General features: G+C 43.0%; 2 protein-coding genes and 4 non-coding genes across 6 annotated transcripts in view; 5 read left to right on the top strand and 1 right to left on the bottom strand.

Annotated features, from left to right (window-relative positions):
- Positions 1-19,945, bottom strand: part of ZWILCH (zwilch kinetochore protein) — a 23,739-nt gene extending 3,794 nt beyond the window's left edge. Inside the window, exons 1-16 of the mRNA XM_063142198.1 lie at positions 19,762-19,945; positions 17,214-17,347; positions 13,930-13,981; positions 12,675-12,770; positions 12,478-12,593; positions 11,861-12,057; positions 10,941-11,020; positions 9,614-9,784; positions 7,920-7,991; positions 7,390-7,483; positions 6,420-6,472; positions 5,089-5,194; positions 4,846-4,925; positions 2,118-2,274; positions 1,573-1,601; positions 465-601 (exon numbers count right to left, since the gene is read on the bottom strand). Coding sequence (XP_062998268.1) covers positions 465-601; positions 1,573-1,601; positions 2,118-2,274; positions 4,846-4,925; positions 5,089-5,194; positions 6,420-6,472; positions 7,390-7,483; positions 7,920-7,991; positions 9,614-9,784; positions 10,941-11,020; positions 11,861-12,057; positions 12,478-12,593; positions 12,675-12,770; positions 13,930-13,981; positions 17,214-17,275 — 1,502 coding nt within the window. The 5' untranslated portion in view covers positions 17,276-17,347; positions 19,762-19,945. The remainder of the gene's footprint in view (positions 1-464; positions 602-1,572; positions 1,602-2,117; positions 2,275-4,845; positions 4,926-5,088; positions 5,195-6,419; positions 6,473-7,389; positions 7,484-7,919; positions 7,992-9,613; positions 9,785-10,940; positions 11,021-11,860; positions 12,058-12,477; positions 12,594-12,674; positions 12,771-13,929; positions 13,982-17,213; positions 17,348-19,761) is intronic.
- Positions 19,946-20,114: 169 nt separating this feature from the next.
- RPL4 (ribosomal protein L4) lies at positions 20,115-27,663 on the top strand. The gene is made up of 10 exons (XM_063142192.1): positions 20,115-20,187; positions 22,870-23,041; positions 23,623-23,729; positions 24,157-24,295; positions 24,611-24,735; positions 25,110-25,239; positions 25,529-25,685; positions 26,903-26,986; positions 27,276-27,396; positions 27,481-27,663. Exons 1-10 carry the CDS (start codon positions 20,185-20,187, stop codon positions 27,571-27,573), a joined length of 1,131 nt encoding a protein of 376 aa, XP_062998262.1. The 5' UTR covers positions 20,115-20,184; the 3' UTR covers positions 27,574-27,663.
- LOC134409910 (small nucleolar RNA SNORD16) lies at positions 22,695-22,795 on the top strand. Its single transcript, XR_010026231.1, has one exon. It is a non-coding gene; the product is annotated as a small nucleolar RNA SNORD16 (small nucleolar RNA).
- LOC134409908 (small nucleolar RNA SNORD18) lies at positions 23,472-23,543 on the top strand. Its single transcript, XR_010026229.1, has one exon. It is a non-coding gene; the product is annotated as a small nucleolar RNA SNORD18 (small nucleolar RNA).
- Positions 23,989-24,088, top strand: LOC134409909 (small nucleolar RNA SNORD16). Its single transcript, XR_010026230.1, has one exon. It is a non-coding gene; the product is annotated as a small nucleolar RNA SNORD16 (small nucleolar RNA).
- LOC134409907 (small nucleolar RNA SNORD18) lies at positions 25,294-25,364 on the top strand. The gene has a single exon (XR_010026228.1). It is a non-coding gene; the product is annotated as a small nucleolar RNA SNORD18 (small nucleolar RNA).
- Positions 27,664-27,944: the final 281 nt, after the last annotated feature.

Here is a 27,944-nt window from a genome sequence, read left to right as displayed (position 1 = left end):
TAGTAGTAAGACTTATGTTCCTTCAACTGATTTTTCATTTGTTTATTAAAATGACATGAATTCATAGCCAGCTAATAAGAACTAAACACTACTCTCTTCCTTGCAGAAAGAGAATAAAGGGCTGAAAAACCTGATAAGAAACAACAGCTTGAGCATTATTATTCTTATTATTATTATTTACATTTATATATAACGCCCCATAGCCAAAGCATGGTGAGAAAAGGAGTTCAAGAACCCTTTCCTTTTTATATGTTTTCCTGAAATTATATTTCTTGTGAATACTGTTGTAGAATACAGAAAGGAGTGTAGAAGCAGCACATTTGGATAAATTCGGGACTTTTATCAGGATTGTAGTTCCCACAATCCTTAACACAAGAATTAAGATGGCCATCTTTCCTTTCCACATTCAAGAGAATCTGCTTGTTCTTGCTATGAGAGAGAGAGATCTGCTGGCAAACAATTACTGTGTCAAAAAGATGAGGTTCTCATGTTCAAGTTTAAGAAGTTCTACACTGTTGTCCACGATTTCCAGCATATGATGGAGTTTCTGAACACGATGAACCTGCTCCTGCAGATCTACCGAAGTAGACATGAAGTAGTCCTTCAAGAGGAAGAGATGGCAAAGAACAAAAATAAATAGCCTTTAAGAGAGTCATTGAGTATGATTAAGTAACAAGGTTACCACCTAAATACTTAACACATACAAAACAGAGCACATCCTCCCAACTCAAAGTAGGGAAAGACTAAGGGCCTTGCTAGACCTACCAGTTAATCTGGAGAGAAGAAGGAGCGAGGCCGCGCTGCAGCTAGCGTGGGCCATCACCCTTTTCTACACGTGAGACGTGACGGGGTAAGGGAAAGGCCCGTCGCGTCCTCCATTTTTTAAAAAACGTAAAGGGGTCATGTGCGTAGGAGTGCACCAACAATAAGGTAAGTCTTTTTTTTTAAAGGGTTCCCAGCTTCCCACTGCCCCCGATTCCCCCAATGTATGATGCCCCCCACTCGCCCCCCTTGCTCGCCCGTCCATCCACTCGCCCCCGTCCATCCGCTTGCCCCCCCACTCGCCCACCTATCCACCCCCCCGCTTGCCATGTCCACACACACCCCACTCACCATGTCCACCCCCCCCGCTTGCCATGTCCACCCCCTAGCTCACCTGTCCACCCCCCTGCTCACCTGTCCACCCCCCCCGCTCGCTTGCCTGCTCGCCATGTCCGATGCCCCCTCTGTCCGTGATCTCCCCCCCAGCCCGATGGGCACAGCGCTCCTATGGAGCGCTATGCCCAGTGCACGGCTTCTCCCGGCTACTCGTGAGTAAGCGAGCAGTCGGGAAAAGCCACGGAACTAGCTCAGCCTGGGGCTGTGGAAAAACCGGGCCACGAGCGGATCCGGTTATCCTGGGTCAAGGGAGGGTTTAGCCCGGCCTGACCCCGGGATCCCCTGTGCGTCGTCTGCATGCACAGCAGGGAGCCCGGGCCTTGCACCGGGCTAAACCCTCGTCTAGGAAGGCCCTGTGTCAACATTACTGCAATTCTGCTCACAAACATAATTATTTTGAAAAATTGATCTTACCAAGTGAGTACGTATTGCCATTGCTTTGCCTGAAATACAAAGCATAGTTTTGCATAGCAGAAGGATAAAATGTATTACAAAAGTGCAGGCTTAGCTTTTAATGTTTCTTAAAAAAAAACCAATGGGAAGGTTTACACAGAATGTCACGAGCCTCCAAGTTTGCTCTGCAAAAACTTAAGTCCAATGGGAAAAGTGAAACGGAAACATGTGAGAGACAATTTAGCATCTTGCAAATTTGCCATGGCAGAGCTTTAGCTTCTATTCTGTAGAGACAGGGTAGGGACAAACAATTTAAGGACAAGGGTTATCTGACAACCTCAGCTGAGGAAGTCTGTTCAGGAAAACAGTCACCATTTGTGAGGTTTTATATAAAGGAATATGTACGGGAACAAGCCCAACGTTGGATTAAGTAATTTGCTTGGCAGAACCTCCAAACTCTGTTGCCAATAACTTTTTTAAAAATATGGAAATAGGTGAATTTAAATAGACAGATTGTTTGGACACAGTCACTCAGTACCGCAATGGTTGGGCCAAAACAGACATACCTACAAAATAGCTGAAGTAATCCCTCTTCATTTTATCCAATCCAATTTCTAGAAGCATTTGTATTGGAGCGTCACCACTAAGAGAAACTGCCTCTACACTTTCATAATAAGATTGCTTAATCAGTTTACTCAGTAAGCTGTTACTTCCTTGATGAACCTGAGGAAACATGAAATGTTATTTGTAACCTACTCTTTCTATATCTTGAATTATATCATAATAACTGGAAAAGAGTGAACCTATTTCTGAAGGCTAATCAAATGAGACGTTTAATATGAAAACATAACATTTTCCTCTAATCAGTCAGCCAAAATCTATGCACTGATAATCATTCCCTCCAATACTGAATTCAGGTGGTTGAGCGCTCATCAGTTTGGAAGAGAAACAGGGCTAACCCAAGAACAAAGTTGTGGTTTTATACTCTGGAGACTCCGCAAAGTACACAGAAATCTACACCTTTCTAAAGTAAAAGATTTCAACCCCCCAAATAGCTTGACAAGGACCCGCCAGTTGTCAGGATGTACACCAGGGGAAGGGTGTCTACTTTGGTTCAGGGGCTAGATTCCGCACACACCCCCAACCTACCCATGGAACAATCCAGCAGGGGGTGGGCCCCCTGCCCCGATGTCATCTGCCCCAGCCATGTTTCCTTTCTTTGTGCACTGAGCTACATGCCCCTTTATGTACACGGAGAAAAGGACTCAGCTGGTGATTGGACATGCAGCTCCTCCAAGCGCCAGCTGAGGCGGAGTCTGGTGCCTTCTTTGCATGCCATTCACCGTTCCGATTGGGGCAGCAAACGGCACGCAAAGGGAATGGACTCGGAGGTACAGCTCCTCCAAGCACTGGCCAAGTAGCAGCTGAGTCAGGTACTTCTACTGAACGTAGTCCTAGCTGGGGCAGCATGCAAAGGGAAAGGATTTGGACAGCACTTGTAGGAGCTCCTGCAAACACTGGCAGACTTCATAGGACTTAGCCAGCCATTCATTCCCTGAGGGGAATTCCCATTGGGAGGGTCAGCGCCATGCAAGGGGATTCCTCTCCCCACCTTGGGGGGCTTGAAGGGCCGGAGCCCACAAAAAGAGCCCAAGCTTCTGCAGGCTGGACTGGCCAGAGGTGTATGGGGAACCTCTCTTGAGGCTTCTGTTGAGTAGAGGACAGAAGAAAGAGGGAATTAACCTGCCAAAGCCCCTAACTTAGTAAGTATCCTGTAGGGTATTGTGTTAGGGTTTGGGGAGGGGGGCATACATTACTTGAGATTAAAGCACCTCTCCTCTCTGAACAATACAGGATTGTTTAGGACAAATACACTTCTCCCCCTTCTCAGAACCACCACTACTGCCTGGCTACGTAGGTGTAAATCACTCATGTTCAGCATTGGAGCCTCAAACCTCTGGCATTGTAAGAGCAGAAGAAGCTGCTTTCTCTCAGGTCAGACTATTGGTCCATCTTGCTAGTATTGTCCACTCTGACAGTGGCAAATCTAGGAAATCAGATGGAGGCCTATCACATCACCTTCTGTTTCTCATAGCACAACAGGAGACGGGTTCAGGTTGAGAAAGGAAAAAAAGATGTCTTATTTACTTACACACACCCCTCCCCCAAATCCCCTCCCACATATGCATGAAAGCTTAACAGGACAACAAGACTGGCTGGAGTTCTGAATGGGAGCATCCTTCCTGGGTCTGGAGCCAAGGTTGTTACTGTCCTGGTTCAGATGACACTCTGAGCTTTGTGGTTAGCTTAACGCTAACCACATGCGGAATGCTTGCAGATAACCCTTTTAACCCTTTTGTGGTTACGTTTTCCTTAACCACACGCTAACCACAAAGTGGTTAGTGGAGCACCTGATTCCTCCAACTGATCCACCCTGTATCCCAACAGCCCTAGTGCTAGGAGCCCTGGCAGTTACGGCCGTCAGTTTAGAGCAGGCACCAACGAAATCAGCAATTACATGCATGCATCGCCCCGTTTAGTGAGCGGTTCCTTTGCTTTCTGCATCGCCATGCCTGCTACGCCTCTACAGTCATCACAGGGGAGGTGGAAGCCATATCAATCAGCAGTCCAGAGCAGCCATAGAGCACGCTGGCTAGAACGACCTCGTCTAGTTAGGCAACTCTGTACTGGAAGCTCTATGCCTTAACCCCTTAACCACAGACATGTGTCAGACAACACTTTTAGGCATAGTTAGTGCCGCTAACCATGTTGCACAACATGGTTAGTGAGCCTAACCACAATGTGGTTAACGGGGCAGATGGTTAGGGAAAACGTTAGGGAAAACGACACCGTTAACCATGGTTAAGCATTCTGTTAACCATTTTGTGGTTAAGCAGCATGGTTTAGTGTGTCGTCTGAACAGGGTTCTCTCTAAAGTCTGAGATTTGAGATGGGGGCTGATGGCGCAGGGATGCTCTGGTGTAATTTTGCATATTGCATGCATGGTAAAGCAAGGGTGTATTGCTGGGGGTGGGTCCCTCACCATCCTGTGCTCATTGGCTCGCTCTGTGTGTTGGTAGTGTCTCTAGGAACACTGGGGGCATTTCTACCCTTTTTACACCACGTTTGCATTTTCTGCGTGTGCATCTGACCTCTCCCTTCCTAGGGCAAGCACATATAGGACACAGTTCTTGTTCCAACAATGTAGCAGTGTCATCTCTCCCCACCACACCCCAATGTAACTGGTGTCTAGGATTGCTCTGCCCAGATTTCAGCCCCATTAGTCATACATACCCATGTCTGCAAATCACCTTGCTGAAGGGCTTTCACGATCAATGTGAAACAGTTTACCAGTTCCTCGTATGAAGTGACATCTTGGGGGAAAGAGTTAAAAGTCTTAAATAAAACAACAGCCTAAGTAAACGTAGATCAAATAAATGAATGAATAAATCATTAAAGGACAGTGCATAAGCCACATCTCTTAAGGCTGAAAATCTTTAAATAATAAAGATATAGTTGGTCTAGAAATATACGTACTCTTCCATATTTTGCACCACAGCTGTTCAACAAAATCAAGGTCTCCTCTCTGACTAAAAAGAGTTTTTATGGAACCATAGACTGCAGTAGTGTCATCCCGGGGACTCTGAAAACAGGGGGAAATAATTTCAGCACAATCTTTCAAAATAAAACCAGATGAGGAGGAGAATGGCAGTTATTTATATCCAACTCTTCAAAGAAACTTCCCCATTGCATCTTTACAATAAAACTGCGGCGGGGTTTGGGTTATGAGCACCAGCTATCCTGAGGGAAACTTAGGACTGAACCAGCTACTAGTTGGTTCGATTACTCTTTTGCTCCTATATCCAGGTCGGTCGACCGACTTGCATATCAAGACCGCTACAGACTCCCACCAGAGTTTTCTCTGGCTTCACCCTGCCCACGCATAGTTCACCATCTTCCGGGTCCTAGCTCACCCTCCACTTACACGATGGGACAGGTGAGGTGGGGCAGTGGTGCGCCCTCCACTCTGTGGCTTCTGGATCCCACCTATGCCTGCGCAGGGCGAAGCCAGAGAAACTCTGGTGGATGTCCGTAGCGGTCCTGATGTGATCCGACCATGACAACAACCAAAGCTATACCCTTCTGGCCAAATAACCGGGGTGGGTGAGGAAAGAGTCAAGAATGTGACCTGCTATTGTGCATAGCAGGACATGTTAGATTATTTATTTATTTATTTATTACATTTTTATACCGCCCAATAGCCGAAGCTCTCTGGGCGGTTCACAAAATTAGAACTCCATGGCTATTTCAGTAGCCGTAACGATCTGACTTGCCCCGATACATTATTATAATGCTAAGGTCATATCCCTATACTCTGCATTTTGAGTGCCTATATATAGAAGAAGAGTAGTTGGGAGTGGTTAGGAGACAGCGATAGAAACACAGTAACATCATCCAGTGCTGAACTACAGCATAAAATTATGCCATTTCAGGTCTCTACAAGGTATCTCTGAATCATTTTTTAGTTTTATATACAGTCTATACCCATGTTTAATTGCCACACGAACTCATAATTTAGTACTCATAATTAATTTTTGTGAACCGCCAGAGAGCTTCGGCTATTGGGCGGTATAAAAATGTAATAAATAAAAATAAATAAATAAAATAAATAAATACGACATGAATGAGCCTTAGGTTTATGTGCTCCCACCCCGCGCATATACACAAACACACGTTTCCCCACTATAGTCAGCAGAGAACACATCTGAGGCTTTGGAAAACAAAATGAGGTGAAGCATGATGTCAATCTGAGCTGAGGTGATCTGCTACACAAATATATATATATTTTGCGCAGCTTTACCAAATACCTCAGTATCTTTTTTGTTTGGCATCTTCAACCCATCCACTTCGTCCTTTAAATCTAAAGGTGGAAAAAGATAAAACAGGATTATGGCAAGATACATATAGCAGAACAGCATTTGTGTAATGCAAATAGTTTTGCTGCACACTACTAGGCTTTGGCTGGAATTGGTATTTACTGAAAGCAGGATCTCTTCTCAATCATTCCAGAGTGCAGGACACGGAATAAACAATAATAACAATAATAACAATAATAATAGTTACCCGCCTCTCCCTCCGGATTGAGGCGGGGTACAACACAAATGCAAATACCACAAAATACATATAATTAAAATGTTCAAAACTAATACATCATTAAAAGCAGCACATTATTAAAAGGCATCCTAAAATTCAACTGGGTAGGCCTGCCAAAAGAGATCAGTCTTTATGGGCTCAAATTACAGGAAGCCACATTCCAGATGGACATCAGGAAAAACTTCCTGTTAGAGCAGTACGACAATGGAACCCATGACCTAGGGAGGTGGTGGGCTCGCCCACACTAGTGGCCTTCAAGAGGCAGCTGGACAGCCACCTGTCAGGGATGCTTTAAGGGAGATTCCTGCACTGAGCAGGAGGTTGGACTCGATGGCCTTAGAGGACCCTTCCAACACTACTTTTCTATGATCCTATGAAACCAACAACCAGAGTTGTGAAAATCTACTTTATGCATACATTAATGTGTTTAATATTACTTTTATGTCCCACCTACTTTCCTTTTGCAAGGGGCCCAAGATGGCTTAAATGGTGGTCCTCTCCATTTTATACTCACAATAAGTCTGTGTTGTAGGTTAGGCTGAGAGTCAGTGATTGGCCCAAGGTCACCCAGGGAGCTTCATGGCTGAGTGGGGACTAGAACCCGGATCTCAAGTTCCGGTCCAACACTCTAACCATTATACCTCACTGACTTGTGCATGGCAAATATTTCTAGAACAAAATTACCTTTCAAAAGTTTCTGTACTAGTTCAACTGCTGGTTTTCTTCCTAATGGTTTAGGCCAATCAGTCACGCCAGTCTTCAGGGTCTCACTCAAACTCTAGCAATGCCACGAAAATAAAAAAGTGCATAAATTCAGAGCTATGTGTTGAGTATGTTCCAGCATATATTATGTTCCAGCATATAGTACAGTCTACATCAGTATGCAGTACTAGCCTAAGCATTTTACCTATGTTTACTCAGAAGTAAGTCCCATTGAGATCAGGGGCCTTACTCCCTAGTATGTGAGCTTAGGATCGCATCATTAGTTTCATTTCTCAAAAAACAAAAAGTGCTACTGGAACCACCATGACTTTGTAGGTGTGCTTTTAAATAATGAACTGAGTTCAGATTTGTTTTATTTGGAGCATTCCTATCAATATTATTTTGATTAAATGTCAAAGAGGATCATTGATTAAAGACATACAGGCACCATACAATCATGCTTTATGGCCAATAGGGTTTTATTACATTAGAAATGTAACAGCTATACTTACAAGAAGGAACTGCAGTTCCCTGTTCAGTTCATACACAGAACTAAAGGGGCTCCCAGAAGCCATCTGAACCTTCTGAAAGTTCCAAAAATAAGATTAATGATGGTGAACCGCTCTTTGTTAGAGTCCATGAAGACTAATAATAGAGTCTTGTGGCACCTTTAACAAACAAACTCATTCTGGCATAAGATTTTGTGGACTACAGCTGATTTATTTATTTATTTAGTATATTTTTAATCTGCCCAATAACGTGATTTCTGGGTGGATTAAAAATAGTTAAAAGAATATAATATAATACAAAATGACAAACTGCAAAGGAATGGATAAATAGAATGATATATAGGAACAGCCATAAAAACTAAGTCTGTAAAATGCCTGGAGAAAAGAAAGGTCTTTGCTTGGTGCCAGAAAAAGATAATCATGTAGGACGCAGTTGAGACTCCTTGAGGAGAGCGTTCCATAAACAAGGCACCTCAACTGAGAAGGCCCTCTCTCTTGCAGCCACCCACCGGCCATCCTTCGGCAGGGGCACCAAGAAGAGGACCTCCAAAAATGATCTAAGGGTCTGAGCAGGTACGTAAGGGAGATGTTCCTTTAGATGCTCTTGTACCAAGCTATTTAGAGGCTTTAAAGGTCAGCATCAACACTTTGAATCGGGCCTGGACCTGGACTGGCAGCCAAAGAAGCTGGAAGAGGATGGCTGGCAAAGTTGATCTGCCCACCACTGTAATACTACTGGTTTTAGTGTAGCAGTAGTGAGAAGCAGAGGCTAACTGTAATAAAAAACAGGCCTCATCCGCCCAGCTATTAATGTCCTGTGCTGTTGAAGGGGAAATCCACATCACCTAGCCAAATATTACTCCACTTCAAAAGTCTATGGCCTTCCTGCCAGATTTTGTCTAATGCAAAAAAGTGTGCATGTGTGTGTGCATCTGTCCTCTAGCCAAGTTGTTCTAGCTGCTGTGGTAAGCATGATATCTCTTCCAACGCTTGACATTCTGGCTGCTACACCTGGCCTCTCTCCACAGGGGAAGAGCTACAGGGCAAGAGCGTTTGGTTCGCATCTCCAGCGTATTGGAAGCTTGAAATACCTGTAGAAATAACTCTTAACATTTGCTCCCACTTGCAGCATTACCTCACTCACTAATAAGCTTCGGGTCACTCTGAATCATACACCGAAGCATCCAGGATAGCGTCCTCTAAAAAATGGCACTGGATTCTGTCCAGCCCACAGCTTTTGTACAGGCTTACCAGCCAAGGCCTGTGAGAGGAAAGGTGTCATTGGGCAGGTTGGCCTTTAGATAACTGATATGTTTGAGTGGCTTTAGCTGGGCACTGTATGTAAGTGACAACAAGTGGTATTCAGCTGTTCTCTCTTCTGTCCTATAGAAGATTGCCCCCAGCCCACCCTCCCTATATACCTGAAATTCTTTATAACATTTCATACATCTGATGAAGTGGGCTATAGGGCATGGAAGCTTATGCCAGAATAAATTTGTTGGTCTTTAAAATGCCACCTGTTTTGCTGCAGTAGACTAACACAGCTATCTTCTGGAAATTGTTACATGAAGTCAAATAAATCATTATCACTACTTTATACCATTCAAAATTAAATGGCATTGAATTAGCAGGATAATTTCACTATTCTGCTATAATTATGATAACAACAACAACAACAACACGGACGTTTTCCTTACCAGTATAGCAACAGAAGTGAGGGGAGGTGTCTGCAGCAACTTTATTACAGTGTTCCAAGCAAAGTCAGCATATATATTTCTTTCCAAGGGAATGAGGCTGTCCTCCAGAGAGAGGGAGTCCAATGAAGTGGCATCAAGGAACCCATAACGGGCAAAGCCTTTTATTGTCAACTAGAATGAACAGAATTTACAGTTGTAGGCTATTATAAAGGGTCATAGTTCAGAAAAATATATTCCAAAAACACAACTAAAAGTGTTACCATACAAGTCCCATAAAGGCTGCAGTTCTAAACACACCTTACTTCTGAGAAAACATCTATAGAACTGGACTGTAAATGTATACCTGGGTGGGGGGTCACAGAACCTTTCTTGGTGCTCATCAGGCTTCCTGACCCTCCTGATTTTTATACTGATTTTTATTAAGATCTGAAAAAATGTTCCAGTTTTTAATCTGGAAGCCAGGTGTGCTGCAAAGGACCAACTTTATTTCCTATAATGCCTGTGGGTCCCAGAGGCATTCTTAGTAAAGAAAAATGTTCAGCTATGATGCAGCGCTTCTTGAAGTGTGCTTAGCCACCCAAGGGGGGGGGGAATGTACTCTGGGGGTGGCAGGGTGCATCCTGGAGGTTCTACGTGGTGGTAGGGGAGCACAAGGGGGTGATTTGCCTGTACGTGTGTGTGGCATGTTTATGTTTTGTTTGATGTGGTGTGCGTTAGCTGTTCCATTTGTTTTTGCCGGGTTGGTGATTTCGCTTGTGTGTGCTTCTCTGAGAATCACGTCAATGAAATCGGTATTTTGTTTTGCTTTACTGGGGCACTTATGATTTAGGATCTGGGGCTCAGACCCCCAACTTTGCTCCGTATGCAGTTTTTTTGGCTATGAAATGGATGCTGCTGTAGAAAACTCTAGGTTCAAAGAGTGGTGTTGTGTTTTGGAGCTCAGACCTCACTGCTACCTTATATTTAGGTTTTTAGGCAAATTATTTTTCTTTTAGCCTCACCAGTTTGCCTTCTGGGAGGGATAGGGCACATTGACAGGCACCAAGAAAGTCATCCGTGGGCACATTGAATCCTGCAGGAACTACATTGCCTAACCTTGCATTAAGTCATGAAATGTTTTCAGTTCCAAGGTACTAGCCTCAATTTTGGGGAGCCACAGACAGATTTTTTAGGCTCTAGCCCTGTGCAGGTTGTGTTCCAAGTGCCAGTACTAATCTTTTAGGAGCCTAGGCAATGATGAACCTCAGATTTTTCCAGCCCTGCAACTTTAAAATGAGAAAACTTGCAATATTTGTACAGGTGTGAATAAAAAACAAGAGAAACCTACATCAGAAGAGTGATGTCTCATTCTGTGAATCTCTTTCAGTTCTTCTAAGTCTGCAGAATAATTTTGATTTGAAATTGGACCTGGAAAAAGAACCTGAATTTAGCAGGGGTGAACTACAGAAGAGTTTACAGAACGATGTGTCAATCCCCATCCCTGTGCCCCCATGGAAAGATGTATATCCCTCGCCTCTCCAATGTCAGGGAGGAAATGGCTACAGATCCAAAACCCTCCCAGCTCCCAGCCACACCTTGACTATGTGGAAACATTTAGACAAGTCCTAGAGCTGATTTAAATAATTTCCCTCCTGCAGTTTGCATATTAAATCTGTTTATGTTTAAAAAATTTAAAGCTATAATATTTTAAATTTTAGAATGTACATTTTCTTAAATCTATAAAAATGCATCAGCTGGATGTGCTCCTAGCGGTTGCTAGTTCTGTTTTTGAAGTACTGTATCAAGTGCATCACATCACCTGCATATTGGTTGGTTTGAAGGGAGGGATGGTTAAAAACCCCTACAAATTAAAGAAGAGTGGCAAGTACTGCTCCTCCCACCTTGTAGGCAGAAGCAAGGCAGGTCTTTGAAAATGTCACTTCAACCCAAAGTCAGGATTTAATAGCGCCTTTAATAGCTACATTTCCAAGGGCTACCATTTGACTTTAAAATAACTGCTTCCTTTATTATATACTGCAGTAACCAGTATTTACCAAAAATCACAGAAAAACCTCTTCAGTTTCTCAGGAACTACAGTCAATTCTATAAGCACACTTAGCTTATGGGGCACATGTGCACATCATACATTTTAAAGAGGGCTTGCTGGGGTTTTAAAAAAAACATTAATGCATTTTCATTTCTTCCTCGCATCACTGAAATTTGATGTGGAGCTTGCTGAGAAGTGCCCTAACCAGAAGAAAACCTTACCACTGCAGGTAACTGTATAAAGCTTGATTCCTGTAAGCTTGTTTCCAGTGCTGAGAGGCTCAGCTCCTACCCAAATTGTTTGTTTCAGGTCAGAGCGATCACATCGCACCCACAGTGGAGGAAGCAGTGCTGGCTTTTTTATTTTTAAATGGTTCATGTTTGGATTTTGAGACATTGTGTAGAATGAAATCAGCTGCCTAGAAACAGATGCAAAGACATAAAAACTGATTTAACGCCCCCCACAATCAAGAATACATTATTAGGGGACTGCTAGTAAATCTTTTCTATACCACATGGGCTAAGTTTGTTAGTTAACTGTTTTCCCCCCGGTTACCTGCCAGTCATTAATTCATTTTCCTTAACTTGGGATAGCCTAATACCATGTGCTCAATTGTAACATAGAATGCTCCATCTCAGATCCTAGTGGGCCAGTTAGACAAATATAAATCAGCTTAATAAACTGAACAAGACTTTTGCCCACATGCTCTGTACTCATGCTGCCCTTTCTCAGAGAAATAACTCAGGAAGTATCCAATTATCTGTAGTTTCCCATTATGACCAAACCAAAATTATAGTTACCAGGTCAGAACAAGATAAAAATTTAGGATTAAACACACCTTGCTCTTGAAATGGGTAAAGCAAATGCTGAAGAATTCTCTTTTGGGAAAGCCTCAGAAATAGAAGGGTCACCTATCTGCTGCTCTTCCAGTTTGTTGGTTTCTTCACACGGTCTCTATTAGAATAAGCAACTGTATTAGAATGACAACAACTCCACCAAAAGTGCAGGATTTTGAATTAAGGATACCTAACTTACCACTTTCTCTAAAACAAACATCACACTACTTCTATCCCAGAAGTTCTCCAAGGGATTCACACATCCTTCACCAATAAAATAGCCTTGTATATCAGTCTGGCAGGGGGGAAAAACAGCTTTGTTTTCATAATGCAGTTTTTTGACAGCATATACATGATATTTGAGGTACTGAATAAGAGTATATGATCCAATTAATTAAGATTACTAGTACTTAAAGCAAGCCTACACTAAGTGAAACCAATAGTCAACCTCTTCTGCTGAATACCATACTCCTCTGAATGACAGTGACCTTCCTAAATCTCAGGCACGCTTTTTCTACAGCTCTGCTGTCACAGATCCCCTTAATGGCAATGCAGAGTTGAACTTCCCACATAGAATGAAAAAATCCAAAATCCATATTAGTGGATTTATTGGGTCACCAAAAGATCACTTTATTGGGTCACCAAAAGATCACCAAAAATGTGCAAGCTTTTGTGATCTCCAGATCTCGTAATCAAGAAAGAAGTTATAACAAGCAGGTTGAGGGAGCAGGGGAAGGGGAAAGGCGGACGTGTGTTGTAGTTATAGCGTCTGCAAGATCACAACCTTGAGAAGGAATGGGGGGGGAGGGGCCCACAGACATTCACATTAAGCTCTAGCAGTCATGCAATTTTTAAAATAAAAAATCCAGCTATTACTCAAAAATGGCTCCATCTTAAGTAAAGCACACAGTGGAAGGTGTCATATATGGTAAGATACTCTTTGACCAAACTACATAGAATCCTTAATCACAACATAAGCATACATTAACAATTAAGTTGATCAAATTCCAAAATTTAATTACATAATCGTTTTCTAATAAATTATCTCTTCAAATTACACCAAACCTGTATCTAAAGCTTGAGATAACCAACTATAAAATAGTGAGAATTAGAAAGGTAAATCTGTCTAAATTTTCTTTATGAGATGCTTTTCTAGAGTTCATTCCAACAACTACCCAAATTTGCAATTTTTGAGGCACAGAATGAAACTGGCTCTATATCTGCTGTTCTTTTAAAGGGAATTGACTTGTAATTTCTAATGAAGCAGATATATTTTACGGGTTCAGAAAAGCTGCATTTTTAATGCTCACTAATCAAATTCAGCACAAGATTATCCTCCCCCACTCCCTTGGCCTTGTATACATCTAAATCAAACTGAGCAACTTAGCAACTCAAAGACTTCAACTATTTTTGTGAAATGGAATGGTTGTTTGGAAGAAATTATACATGCATACCTCAAATGTATGTGGTCCTTTACTGTTATTCTTCTTTCCTTCCTCATATAGTCTGAAACATAACAAATAATTTACTGAAAGATTTTCTGAACAGACTTGAATAGAAATATTTGAAATCCAATTCCAACTTTTTCTGGTAAATTTCAGATAATAAACTTTGCTAAAAATGCCATCTGGCATAGAGTTGTCATTACAGATACACTGCCTCAGCAGTGGTCCTTTTAAAGCAAACTAACATGAAGAAATCTAGGACAAAATAGTAGGGAGAGTTTTACCCACTTAATTTCTGGCTGCCAGGCTTTTATTAAATGAACAGGGCAAGACCCAGGAAACAAAGTAGCAGCAACCCTAGATCAGTCTCTTGCCTAGGTACCAGCACATGTTTTATCCTCACTGTCAACAGCACCCCCAAATGCAACATAAGATAGAATAGCAGCTTTACTCCTATACGGGAGACAATAAAGAGGTAGCTTTGGGGACACTATTGGATATGCGCCTCCAGACCTGGGGGCGCATATCCTGAGAATTACTGAGGATTACGTAAACCCAGACAGAGAATTACGTAAGCCCAGCTTCACCACTTCATCTGCCTAGCTCATCTTGCGTGTTGCAGCTTGGTTAATTAGTGGTAAGCAGAATTAATTGGACCTGTGGCCAATTTCAGCAAACTTTCTAGTATCTGCATGTTGCTGGGTGCGTTTGGACAACACTTTAGTCCACTGAGTGGAAACAGTCCACTCCATAGATGGCTATTTGTGGGGTGCCTTGGGGGACATGGAAGTGCTGCTCCGTGGAGTGGACTATTTCCACTCCATTGAGTTGTCATCTCTTCCCCCACCACTCTCTTCGCCCTCCCCACCAAATGGTGGTGCTGGTAACTGGTAATGCTTACCTTACTAGGCGCCACCATTCTGTGAGAAGGAGCGGAGGGGGGAGGAGAGACGCACCTCATCTGTTGCCAGGCAACGGATCTTTCCCACCTCCTGTCAAAAGGAGAGATGGCTCCGCCAGGGCTTCTTTCTCCGGCGACAATCACAGCATGACTTTTGCAGTGGCCCCACCCAAGGGCGGCCCGTGCCCATGCTGGGAAGCATGTGGGGAGCCAAGGATCGTGCTGCCCCACCAAGGGATGGCACAACTGGGCCTCCCCAAGCGCTTGCTGGCACAGGATTATTTCCCCTGCTGATGGAGCCCAACTGGGCTAGAGTGGTCAGGGTTTCTGCCGCTCTTGCCTCACGACTCTGTCAGCAGGGGAAATATTATTATTATTTATTTATATAGCACCATCAATGTACATGGTGCTGTACAGAGTAAAACAGTAAATAGCAAGACCCTGCCGCATAGGCTTACATTCTAATAATCGATGGAGCCTGCCACACGACACGATAACCAACGGTTGGGCAGATAGTCAACTCTGCAAACTCTTGGTTATCCCTGTTGGTTATTTTTTGGAAATAACCAATTGTGGTGTGGGTTTTGCCGAACAGACGACACAATACTCAGCAGAGGACTATTCAAGCAACAGTTGATTAACATGTAGGCCGAACTGAGTCATTTATTTATTTATTTATTTATTTTATTACATTTATATACCGCCCCCCAGCCGAAGCTCTCTGGGCGGTTTACAACAATTAAAAATAGTAGACATTAAAAGCTCATTGAGCTTCTTGCAATGTATGGTGGACTAGGGAGCCCCTAATCTGATCAAACAAGGTACTGTCTACGTTCTTAAACAAGAATGAAAAGGCAGGATGGGAGAATCTTGCTACTACTTCAGACTGTAGGTGATGGAGCCATTTTGAAACCCTTCTCTAATAGAAAATCAGGTGAGCAGGCAAGAAACTTTAGCTGAGGGGTGGGATACATGTTTGAGGTGGAGGACTAAACGGTCGCCTGCCAGGCCCTCTGCAGGTCAGATGACATCTGTGGATGTGGCCGTGGCCCCCAGCAACATCAGCCCACCCTGCCCATTTTCCCTTTCTCCATGCTGATCTTTAATCATAGCTGGGGATAACAGCAGGGATTCCTCCAGGGAACAGGGTATGGAACCAAGTCCTAGCCCATGGAAGAATCCAAGGACACTCTGTGGGTCAGATGGGGAACCATCCCTGCTTTAGACCCTGTGCTAGTTTTTTTTTAATGTAATGGGAGCATTCAAACATGGTATGAATGCAGTCCATGTCAACACCTCATTCCATCACTGCTTTTATTTGTTTATCTTTGTAGCCTGCCCTATGCTGTGTGATGAAAGACTTAAGAGCAATTTCATCAATATCTATGGTATGGCACCAAAAAGATATTAAGCTGGGGTGGTGTGAGGAATCAGAAAGCAAACTAAAAATAACACGTCCTTCCCACTATTGTGCATGCACTGATCTAGCCTTCATCATATCTTAACGATTAAGAGATTCCAAGTCTGCATTTTTGCTTGTAAATTTAACACATATTAGTGGACTAAGTATAGATAGTCTATCAGTAATTTTAAAGAAGCTCTAAACAACTTAGTGTTGCCATTTTTTCTCATAGACCTGCCAGATATTAAAATCTTCAGAGGATCCCTGCACTGCCGAAAACCAGGAAGGAACGGCCTGGGATCAGACCTTTTCTGTAGTGGCATCTGACCTCTGACACTCACTCTCCCGGGAAGAACACGTAGCACTGCCTTCGTTATCTTAGCTGAAGTCTTTTTGCACTGTATAAATCTTTATTGAGATTCTATGGTTTCAAATTTTGTAAATCACTTTGGGAGATTGTACATCGGAAAAGCAGTAAGTAAATACTTCAAATAAATAAATACCATAGTGGTGACAGTGACGATAGGAGAAATAATAATAAAGACCTGACAACTGTCCACCATACCATTCTTTCTCCTTCTGGGGCCAGTGGTTTAGTCACCGTAACATAGTTAGCCTAGTGTTGGATTTTCAACAGAAAGATGGGAGTTCAAATCCTCACTCACTGCTCAAGCATGGTCCCCCTCCTTTCGATCCGCCTGCTAGGCTTGCTGGCAGTTGCCTATGTGTAAGACGCACCATAACTGCACAAGGCAACTTCACATTTCAGTTACAAGGATATTATATTCCATCAAAGTGTTGTTAATGCTCTAATACACATAATCCATCATTATTCCTACAATGCCTTCCTGATTTTGGCCTTCTTCAGTCTTCAGCCCTACCGCTTGCCCTACCATTGCAGGTTGTTGTATGAGGATAAAGTAGGTAGGTAGGTATTCTATTTAAAAAACACAAAGAAAAGAAAAGTAGCAGAAAGAAGGGAGTACTCACTGCAGGAGGAAGTCATGGAACCGAAGGAGTGGCTCCTGCAGCTGCTGCCGCCGAGAGTCCATGGCTGACTAGGCTGCTCCCCAGAGATGGGTGACTCCTTTGGGCCAATAGCACACATGCACAGCAAGCTTCTTCTACTTGGGTTTAACGGTGAAACAAGGCAAAAGAAAAAGATCGCATCACCATCATTACTGGCAGTCACAATACCACTCCTTTTTTTTTATATATATATATATATTTATTTTTCTACATTACTTAAACATACACATTTACATTTCACATAAAACAACAACAACATACTGCATAATGTTGAATATTGAATACATAATATCTTATCTTAATAACATAATCAAGATTAACATACAAGTGCACCCCCCACCTCGGAATCTCATTCCTGATTCCAGAATCTCATACTTTCTTCTGCTGGTGGTTTCCCACTTCCTTTAGAAAACACAAATATTAGGAACTGTTTCCAAATTCCTTCAAAATCATTTGATTTAGCTATACCTCTTCTCCATTTAATATTACTTGTTAATTTATCATTAATAGCTATATCCCATACTTCTTTATACCATTCTTCAATAGAATATTCCCCTTGAATCTTCCAGTTCCTAGCTATTATTATTATTATTATTATTATTATTATTTATTTATATAGCACCATCAATGTACATGGTGCTGTACAGATCAATCTTGCTGCGATCAACAAATTCGTTATCAGTTCCTTAATTTCCTTTTTACATTTAAAGTCTTCTTCAAATAGTGACAGCAATGCAACTTTTGGTGTTCGTTCTATCTTCATTTCCACAATTTCTTCAATCTCCAAAAACACCATCTTCCACAATTTTTGAACATAGTTACATTCCCACCACATATGCAAATACGTTCCTTTAATTGTAAGCCTATGCGGCAGGGCCTTGCTATTTTACTGTTTTACTCTGTACAGCACCATGTACATTGATGGTGCTATATAAATAAATAATAATAATAATAATAATAATAATAATAACTCCACAACCTCTCCAACAATTTTCTGATTGCTGATTGTTTATCTTATTCAATCTAACCGGAGTTAGGTACCACCTCCATACAATTTTAAAATAATTCTCTTTTATTCTTACTGACATATTTCTCAACGCTCTTTGTTTCCATAATCCCTCCTTAGCTACAGGAAATCACAAATTCTGATTGTAAAGGCAGACCGAGAAGGGTGATGGCATCACGTACACCACCTTGGGCTCCTTGGAGGAAAATGCGGTGAGTTTACATATGTAACAAAATGAAATAATAACGGCCTTCCTAACTCGCTGCTTACAATTCTCACACGTACACAGAGCAATACACGCGGTAGATGAAACTGAAGCGCTCCGTGCATCTGATGAAGCGAGCTACAGCCCAGGAACGCTTATGCCAGAATAAATGTAGTCGTCTTCAGAGTGACACAAGACTAGGGTTAATGAGTGAAATATATAAATTATTGTTAGAGAAGGAGTTTAGAGAGAACCCAGAGAAAATGGTATGGGAGTCAGATTTGAAGGTACAAATAGGGCGACAGAGCTGGGAGGGACTATGGAAACAAAGAGTGTTGAGAAGTTTATCAGTGAGAATAAAAGAGAATTATTTTAAAATTTTATGGAGGTGGTACCTAACCCCGATTAGATTGAATAAGATAAATGATCAGCATTCAGCAAATTGTTGGAGAGGTTGTGGGGAAAAAGGAACGTATTTACATATGTGGTGGCAATGCAAATATGTACAAAGATTATGGAAGATGGTGTTTTCAGAAATTGAAGAAATAGTGGGAATGAAAATAGAACAAACACCAAAGATTGCATTGCTGTCACTATTTGAAGATATAAAGTGTGGAAAAGGAACTATAGAGCTGATATTGAGTTTGCTGGTTGCAGCGCGATTGAGTGTAGCTAGGAACTGGAAGATTCAAGGGGAATATTCTATTGAAGAATGGTACAAAGAGGTATGGGATATAGCCATTAATGATAAATTGACATGTAATATTAAGTGGAGAAAAGGCGTAACTAAAATAAATGAGTTTGAAGGAATCTGGAAACAGTTCCTAATATTTGTGTTTACTATGGAAAGTGGGAAACCGCCAGCAGAGGAAACGATTAGATTTTGGAATCAGGAATAGATCCCGAGGTGGGGGGGTGCACTTTTATGTTAAGAATGATGATGTTGTAGTATGATAATGTATAGGTAATAGTTACTCAACATATATGTACTCAACATTTATTCAATATGTATGTAGCAGTTGTTTGATGTTTTTCTTTGTTATTATTATTATTATTGCAATGTTTTATGTATGTTTATATAGTGTAGAAAACAAATAAAAACTATAAAAAAAAAAGAGTGACACAAGACTCTTGGATGCTTTTGCTGCCATACACTTATACGGCGGCCCTCTGGGGACGGCAACAAGTCTAGCCTGCCGTGTCCCCGTCCCTGGAGGCACCCATCCCAAAGCCCCCTCGCCCCATTTCAACGGGCCCCGTCCTGCCCCTCCATCCATCCATCCCTGTCTCTCTCTCACCCTCACGGGCTCCGCTTCGCTCCTTCCTCTCAAGCGGCCGAACTGCGCGCCAGAACTTATTATTCCTCCCGACTCGGCCTCAGGCCGGATCCCTCCGCCAAAGTGAGCAGGCTCCCCTTCCCCGCTAATAATAATAATAAAAAAGAATCCCCGGGCTTTCTGAGGCGATTTCGATGCGAAGGCGGCCAAAGCGACACGGGTTTCCCTCGCAGAAAGTTGGGGGGGATTTTCAGCGAACGGGGGAAGGGGCGCTGTGGGCTGACGAAGGTTTATTCCGGGGTGAGAAGGCGGAGCTGGGAGTGGGAAGGCGCGTAAGCGGCAAAAGGAGGCGGCTGCGAGGCGTCCTTCCTTTTCCGGCCGGGGCCGAGGCGGAGTGAGAAGGCAGCGCGAGGGTCTCCTCCGCTGGTCGCGAGCGGCGCCGTCATGGTGAGCGGGGAAGGGGCCGAGAGGGCGGCGGGGTCGGCAGAGCCGTGGTGGCGGGGAGAGGGGAGGAAGGCAGGCGGGGAGAGGGGAGGAAGGCCTGATGGGGACAGAAGCGAAGAGAGGTAGGCCGCTCAGGCGCCATCTTGGAGTAGAGGAGCCGCCGCGTGGAGGCCGGCCGGGGGAGGGGAGGCGAGGCGAGGCCTGGCCTGGGGACCAGAGTAGCAGCCGGGCGGGCAGGCAGGCAGATGTTATTTCCCACAGAAACACGCGCTGCTCATGGGTCGAGGGAAGGGAAGAATCATAGAATAGCAGAGTTGGAAGGGGCCCACAAGGCCATCGAGTCCAACCCCCTGCTCAATGCAGGAATCCACCCTAAAGCATCCCTGACAGATGGTGGTCCAGCTGCCTCTTGAAGGCCTCTAGTGTGGGAGAGCCCACCACCTAACTAGGTCACTGGTTCCGTTGTCGTACTGCTCTAACAGTCAGGAAGTTTTTCCTGATCATAGAATCATAGAATAGCAGAATTGGAAGGGGCCTACAAGGCCATCGAGTCCAACCCCCTGCTCAATGCAGGAATCCACCCTAAAGCATCCCTGACAGATGGTTGTCCAGCTGCCTCTTGAAGGCCTCTAGTGTGGGAGAGCCCACAACAACCTCCCTAGGTAACTGATTCCATTGCCGTACTGCTCTAACAGTCAGGAAGTTTTTCCTGATGTCCAGCTGGAATCTGGCTTCCTTTAACTTGAGCCCGTTATTCCGTGTCCTGCACTCTGGGAGGATTGAGAAGAGATCCTGGCCCTCCTCTGTGTGACAGAGGGGCTGGGAAGCTGGCCGCGTCTCCTCAGGAAGGAGGGACCCTGAACGATGAAATTGTTATCACGGATAACATTTCATTATCGATCCTGCTATTGGTATTGTATCGCCAGTGCGTTTCATGCGCACTGCCTAGCTGTAAACCTTACAAACAACCCCATAAAGTAAGGAAATACTAGTCTCGCCCCACCCCAAACCCGGCATTACAGGGGATGGGGAGGCTGAGAGAGACTTGGAAAGCAAGCGAAGGGAAGACGTAGCTCTCATTGCCCCAAACCACTGGATACGCTTTCTAGGGTTGATGGGAGTTGCAGTCCACCACATCTGGAGGGCACCAGGTTGAGGAAGCTGATGTAGATGGTCAAACATCGATATTAACCATAAATATTAAATATCTCTATTTGTGATGGCAAAATAGAACCTCCACGTTCAGAAGGAGTATAGCTGTGAATGGCAGGTTGCTGAAGGGGAGGTAAACAACAGTGAATAGTTGTTGAGTCCTCTTTGTGGAGACACGTGGTTGGCCACTGGGGGAAACGGTGCTGGACTTTGATGGACCCTGCTTGATCCAATTGGGCCTTTATTTTTGTTATGTAATGCATAACCTTGAGTGCATTTTTTCCTGGTAGAAAGGTGGGGTACAAAAGAAATAACACCAACACCACCCCATATTTTTTTCATCTACAAGTCTTTCCAATGCAAAACTGTTGCATAGATAGTACCTTTTAAAAATAAAAATACGATCAGGTTAAAAGCAGTTTTAAAAGAACAACACCTGGTAACTGATTTCATGATAGGCTGAAGGGTTTAAAATTCAAAAGTGCATATTACCTGAGATGCTGAGGGCATATCATGGGCCGGATGGACAGGAGAAGCAATAGCCTCCATTTCCTGCATGTGAGCTGCTCAGAAGCGTGTGGATGGTTGCTGCTGGGGTCACGGTGTGGGACTAAATCAGGAGCAGGCAACTTGTGACCCCCCCCCCCGATGTTTTGGCCTACAACTCTCATCCGCCTTAGCCAGCATAGCAAATGGTGAAGGATGACAGGCATTGTAGGCCAAAATATCTGGAGAGCCACAAGTTGGCCACCCCTGGATTAAATGGACCCACCTTGATCTGATCCAGCAGGATAAGATCTCCCACACTAGAGACATACAAGAGGCAGTTGGACAACTGTCTGTCAGGTGTGCTTTAAGGTGGATTCCTGTATTGAGCAGGGGGTTGGACTCGATGGCCTTATAGGCCCCTTCCAACTCTACTATTCTGTGATAAATCTTGAATTCTCGGAGGCCAGCAAACCCAACAGATGCATGGAAGTGTAATGAAAATATTTGAGTATTCGTAAGTGGGAGTGGGTTTGTAGTGTGCTTGGATTGATCCAAGAAGTTTATTGCATAGCTGCAAGAGGTGATCTTTATGTCCACACTCTCAAAAGACTCACAGGTGTATACATTTAAGCCTGAATTACTTTTACGTTTCCATCTATGGCACAGAAGTGCAAAAGGGCGCCTGTTAGCATATACAACACTCTGGAATATCTTTAACATTGAAATAATTGTAAGTTATCTGGTGGTAACTAGTGGTCTTGCAAAGGAATCCAACGTTTAGAAGCCAAAGAATTGGCATATTCATCCTTAATTTGAATATGTTGCTTTTCTATGTTGGTTGTAGGTACTTTATATATGAATGTGCATATTGCTGTGATGCTGTAATTTGCGTCTTATCCGGTCTTCAGGGACAGTTGCCTACTGTCCAAATGCTGTTGCCGTTGAACTGAAGACTCTCTAAGACTGAGCAATATTTGTACTGTTATTGAACAGCAATAATGTGACTTGCTTTTGCTTAAAAAGATGTTCCTTTTCCTTCCCCAGGCTTGTACTCGTCCATTAGTATCGGTATATTCTGAAAAGGGGGAAGTGTCAGGTAAAAATGTCACCATGCCTGCTATCTTCAAAGCCCCCATCCGCCCAGATATTGTGAACTTCGTTCATACCAATTTGCGGAAAAACAACAGGCAACCCTATGCTGTCAGTGAGCTTGCAGGTAAGATCTGTAACAGCTATTGATGTTTCATGGTGATTGAGAATTTAATAGTAGCAAGAAAGTATTGGTGATGCAAGTCATAAAAGTAGATGCCTTAAAATTTAGAATACTTCTATCATACTTATCTGGAGCGTACTATTTATATTTATTACATTTTATACTGCCCTTTAGCCAAAGCTCTCTTGGTCGTTTACAAAGATTAAAAACATTGAACATTAAATTACAGTAAAAATACATTATGTTGTGGGATATGCAGTAAACCCTTGTAGAAAGTTCCTTAAGTCCTCTTCACGTGTTACTCGTATGAAGAGTCAATGCAGATACTGTGAAGCTCCACGTTTAGCCGCGCCCCTGAGGTTGCATGGTTCCTCCCCATCCCTCACATGCTGAAGATGAGCTCCTGCAGGAAAGAGGCTTATGATGTGCCACACAGAAATGATGAAATTCCACTTCATTGGTCCGTGTTTTTGAGTTCTATGATATCAGTGGAAGTTCTGATGTTGGCTCTTCTGCTTTCATGGAAATGACCTATAACGTGTGATTAGTAGTGAATGATGTAATGGTGCACCTTTGTTTTTCAGGGCATCAGACCAGTGCTGAATCTTGGGGCACTGGAAGAGCAGTTGCTCGTATCCCAAGGGTCCGTGGGGGTGGAACTCATCGATCTGGCCAGGGTGCTTTTGGCAATGTATCCTTGATTCTGGCTGCCCTTTCTGAATGTGTCCTCAAGAACGAAACTACTTGATTGAAACAATGGCCCTTTGTAATGTAAATATAGTATTAGCACTTAAAACAATAATGTGTGATCAGTCATATGCCACAAGACCCTTATAACCCTGTCATAACTGTCCCAAGGTGTGTAAAGAGATATTGGCTTTAATTGCCAATAAACGGATGTAACCCGTGAGATTGTATTAATGGTTAGAAAAGAGTAGAGGGCTCATACTTGCCATGATGTTGTAATTTGCGTCTTACTCTGTACTCAGTGACAGTTGCCTGCTGTCTTCAGGCTGGTACAGATGGTTGATGATCAGCTAACTCTGAGCAAGGATAAAAGTGGGACTCCTGCAGTAAGAAAAATAAAAATGGTTCCATCCTTTACACTGGATAAATAGATGTGCCGTGGAGGTCGCATGTTTGCCCCAACCAAGACTTGGCGACGCTGGCACCGCAGGGTGAACGTAACTCAAAAGCGCTATGCCATCTGCTCTGCTCTGGCAGCTTCAGCCCTTCCAGCATTGGTTATGTCTAAAGGCAAGTATGTTGCTTATATAGTGCCATTAATATACTAGTTGAAAGTGGCAAAACTGTAGCTGTGAGATAGTAGGGTTTTTTTTTTCTAGTATAGGGTTATAGGGAGGAGAGGGTACTTGACTGGTGTGTCTAAAAATACAGTTTGATGTATTTATAAAATAGGGTTCCTTTAAATGAGATGTTGTAGATGAGTTCTTAGTGAATATTAGCCACAAAGAAGAGTTTGTTGCCACTCTTTGAGTTCATTCATGAACCAAAAATTTCAGTGTCATCACAATCCATATGTAGCTGAACCCAAAATTTCCTATTTATCAGGCCACCGCATTGAGGAGATTCCAGAACTTCCTCTGGTAGTTGAAGACAAAGTTGAGGGCTACAAAAAGACTAAGGAAGCTGTTCTGCTGCTTAAGAAACTGAAAGCCTGGAATGATATCAAAAAGGTGAGCTGATCATTTAAAAAAAAGAAAGGTAATGGGTAGTGTTTGGTTTGATAAAATCGTTGCATTCTGTTTGAAAGTTCATACTTAGCAGCACATTATTAGAATTTACTTAGGCTTTAAGAGACAAGCGTCTTGTTCCACTTAGTCTGAGTATTTTTAACATAATTTTCTAACCAAAGAAAAATTATTGATAGGTGTAAGCATGTAATCTAATTCTTAATTGCCATTGTCTGTGCAAAATGATGACTCTTTCACTGGTCCGTGTTTCAGATGAACAGTGGTGATGGTGAAGTTCTGAGTTGCAGAAGCACATTCGTTAATCCTGAAAGTGTTATTGCGTTTAGTTGTTTACACAACGCGTTGTTCCTCTCCAGGTCTATGCCTCTCAGCGTATGCGTGCCGGCAAGGGTAAAATGAGGAACCGCCGTCGCATCCAGCGCAGGGGACCGTGCATCGTCTACAACGAGGACAATGGCATCATAAAAGCTTTCAGGAATATCCCAGGTAGCTTTTGGAGTTATTGTACATAAACTTGGTGGTTGTGAGCCAAAGGAGTGCTAAAAATGATGATATTCCACTTCATTGGTCCGTGTTTCTGAAACACATGATTTGGTGGAAGTTCTGACTAAATAACCAAACTGGTGCATCTTTAGAAGGGAGTTTCTTTAGAGGTGTATCCATTTACCTTGCAGTGCCAATATATTGGTAACAAGAAAGTAACAGAATCCACGTTGATAGGAATTGTGAGTATTCATATGTAAAGCCAATAAAACATATTGGTCTTATTTGATAGGAATTACTCTTCTCAATGTCAACAAGTTGAACCTTTTGAGACTTGCTCCTGGTGGCCATGTTGGACGTTTCTGCATTTGGACTGAAAGCGCTTTCCGCAAGTTGGATGATTTGTATGGCACCTGGCGTAAGCCAGCCACCCTGAAGAGTGACTACAAGTAAGTTTATTTGAGACGAATTGGGGATGCTTTGACTAGAGATGTTGCTTGCCTCCTAAATAAATTGGAATAGTTATAAGCCCAGTTTTAACTGCTGAGCTCTTTTGCTATCTCCTTCTTCAGGCCAAGAAGGAGAAAACAGGAGAACAAGCAGTGAATAGCCCCCCATTGCCCAAGATGTAAGGCTTTTTGGGGGGCTTGGGTAAGGGGGTGGGGCTAGTAATATTGCAGGTGAGGTCAAACTAGTTGGTGAGATGTCTTGCTAGAATGATGGTTGTATGTGACTCAAGTTGGGTCATCTTTACTTGAGCGAGAAAGGTTCATGTTTCATTATCTCTTTTTTGAATACTAGCTGAGAAGGAGAACAGAGACTGCGCTGAGTAGAAAAGCAGAATGGGTTGAGTAGTTGGGAGGGGGGTAGTTTTAGCATGACATTTTTATGCATGAAGCTTTAAGTTGAACAGGGCCCTGGCCCACAGATTACAACTGGCCACCTGGAGGGAGGAGGTGAACAAGATAGCAAGACCTTGGTGCCAGGAAGGAGCCCCTTACAAGCCTCAAGTGACCGGCAGGAAGGAGGATTATGCAGCTGGGAGGTGTGAAAACTAAGTGCCCAGCAGCTGCCAAGGGGAGGAGGGCGCTAAAGATGAAACAGGGAGAAAGGGGTATATAGTGAGTGAGGCCAAGACTTATAGTCTTGTCCCTTCCCAAGATGTGTGGCGGTGACAACGTCAAGGCCCTACTTAGGAGTAAGTAGTTTTAGCTAGGTTATTTTAAACTGGCTACTGGATTTTGTGCTATGCATGCGTATAAGGATGTTTTAGTTGTTCTTCCTATATGCCCTACCCTTAGTTAAATAAAATATGCTACCTCATTTCTTTACCTGCTGCTATTGTCTTGTGTCTTGGTTTTGTTGCTAAATCCAGAGAGAGATAAGGTGAGAGTGAACTAAAATTCTGGTGCCCTTTCCTAGAGGCTCCCAGGGCAGGAAGCCTCTGGAAGTGACACTTGGAAAGGAGGGGACGCCCTTTCCCCTCTCGGTCTACCTTTACACTTGCCCTGGCCCAAATGGAAAGGTGCTCTCACCCAACTGGGGGCTGTTTAGTAAAGTCGCATCAGAATAGATAACATAGACTGATCTTTGGTGAAGGAGCTAATGTATTCATTAGATTGTAAATATATTCTCAGTGCTGAAACTTGACTGTGTTTAAATGCAGCCTGCCAATGCACAAGATGACCAATACAGATCTTGGAAGAATCCTAAAAAGCCAAGAGATCCAAAAGGCCCTACGTGCACCAAAGTAAGTGCTTTAAATCTTTAGCTTATGCAGTAGTACTCCCCAATGAAATATGCAGGGTTTAGGTTGGGCGGTGTTGGAACAAAAGGGATAGGAGGAAACGTTCTTCTCCTTTTAGATATAAAAGTGCTTTCTTAAATGACAGGTCTTGAAAGAAATATATTGTTTATCAATATTTGATGGCTCCTCTCTCCGGCATTTATTTTTTGTGTCCTAATAAAGCTTAAGGATCTTTTCTATGGTATGATTAATTTGCATAGGTTTTATGTACTCATCCAAACTTCTTTGGCAGGAAAAAGATTCACCGCAGAGTTCTTAAGAAGAATCCACTGAAGAATTTGAGAGTGATGATTAAACTGAATCCGTATGCCAAGACTATGAGACGCAACACCATTCTGCGCCATGCTCGAAATGTGAGTGGGGTGCAGACCTGACTGCAGTGGGATTTTCTGTTTCTCAAGACAGCAAAGACTAAATACCCTTGTGTTTTTCCACAGCACAAGCTCAGAGAAGAGAAGGCGGCGAAGGGGAAAGCAAAGGTTCAGGCAAAGGCTCAGGCTGCAGCTGCAAAGACTGAAAGTGCAGCATAAATTATGGCAAGATTTGGCATTTCGTCTGCTTCAGTGCTGAAAAGGGCTGTACTGTGGATTACAGTGAATAAAAAACAAATCTATTCAGAATGGTGTCTTTGCTTACTTTGCTGCTCATTACGGAAAACATGGGGTGGAAATTTAGATGCCAGTAAATTCATTTTCATGGAATAGTTGATCTTTGAATCCAAATTAGGTCTGTCTTTATAAGACTTAAACATTTTAAAAATTCATTTGCTCATACCACTTTTTTTTTAATGCAGGGTATATTCTGAAGCAGACTAATAGAGAACTTGGGGGAGTTCTGGGGGTAAAATAGTTAAATCTTTCCCAAAAGGGTTTTGTAATGAATACTAGACGATGTGCAGTTC

The sequence above is a fragment of the Elgaria multicarinata genome, chromosome 16 (assembly GCF_023053635.1).
Source record: "Elgaria multicarinata webbii isolate HBS135686 ecotype San Diego chromosome 16, rElgMul1.1.pri, whole genome shotgun sequence".
Lineage (NCBI taxonomy): Eukaryota > Metazoa > Chordata > Lepidosauria > Squamata > Anguidae > Elgaria > Elgaria multicarinata.
Note: the sequence above shows the minus strand (reverse complement) of the source record. Positions and strands in the feature narration are given on the sequence as shown.

Excerpts from the sequence above, each read along its gene's own strand:
- RPL4 (XM_063142192.1), top strand. Across the intron at positions 24,296-24,610 it reads AGCATTGGTTATGTCTAAAG|GCCACCGCATTGAGGAGATT; the intron begins GCAAGTATGTTG and ends CCTATTTATCAG. Across the intron at positions 27,397-27,480 it reads TTCTGCGCCATGCTCGAAAT|CACAAGCTCAGAGAAGAGAA; the intron begins GTGAGTGGGGTG and ends GTTTTTCCACAG.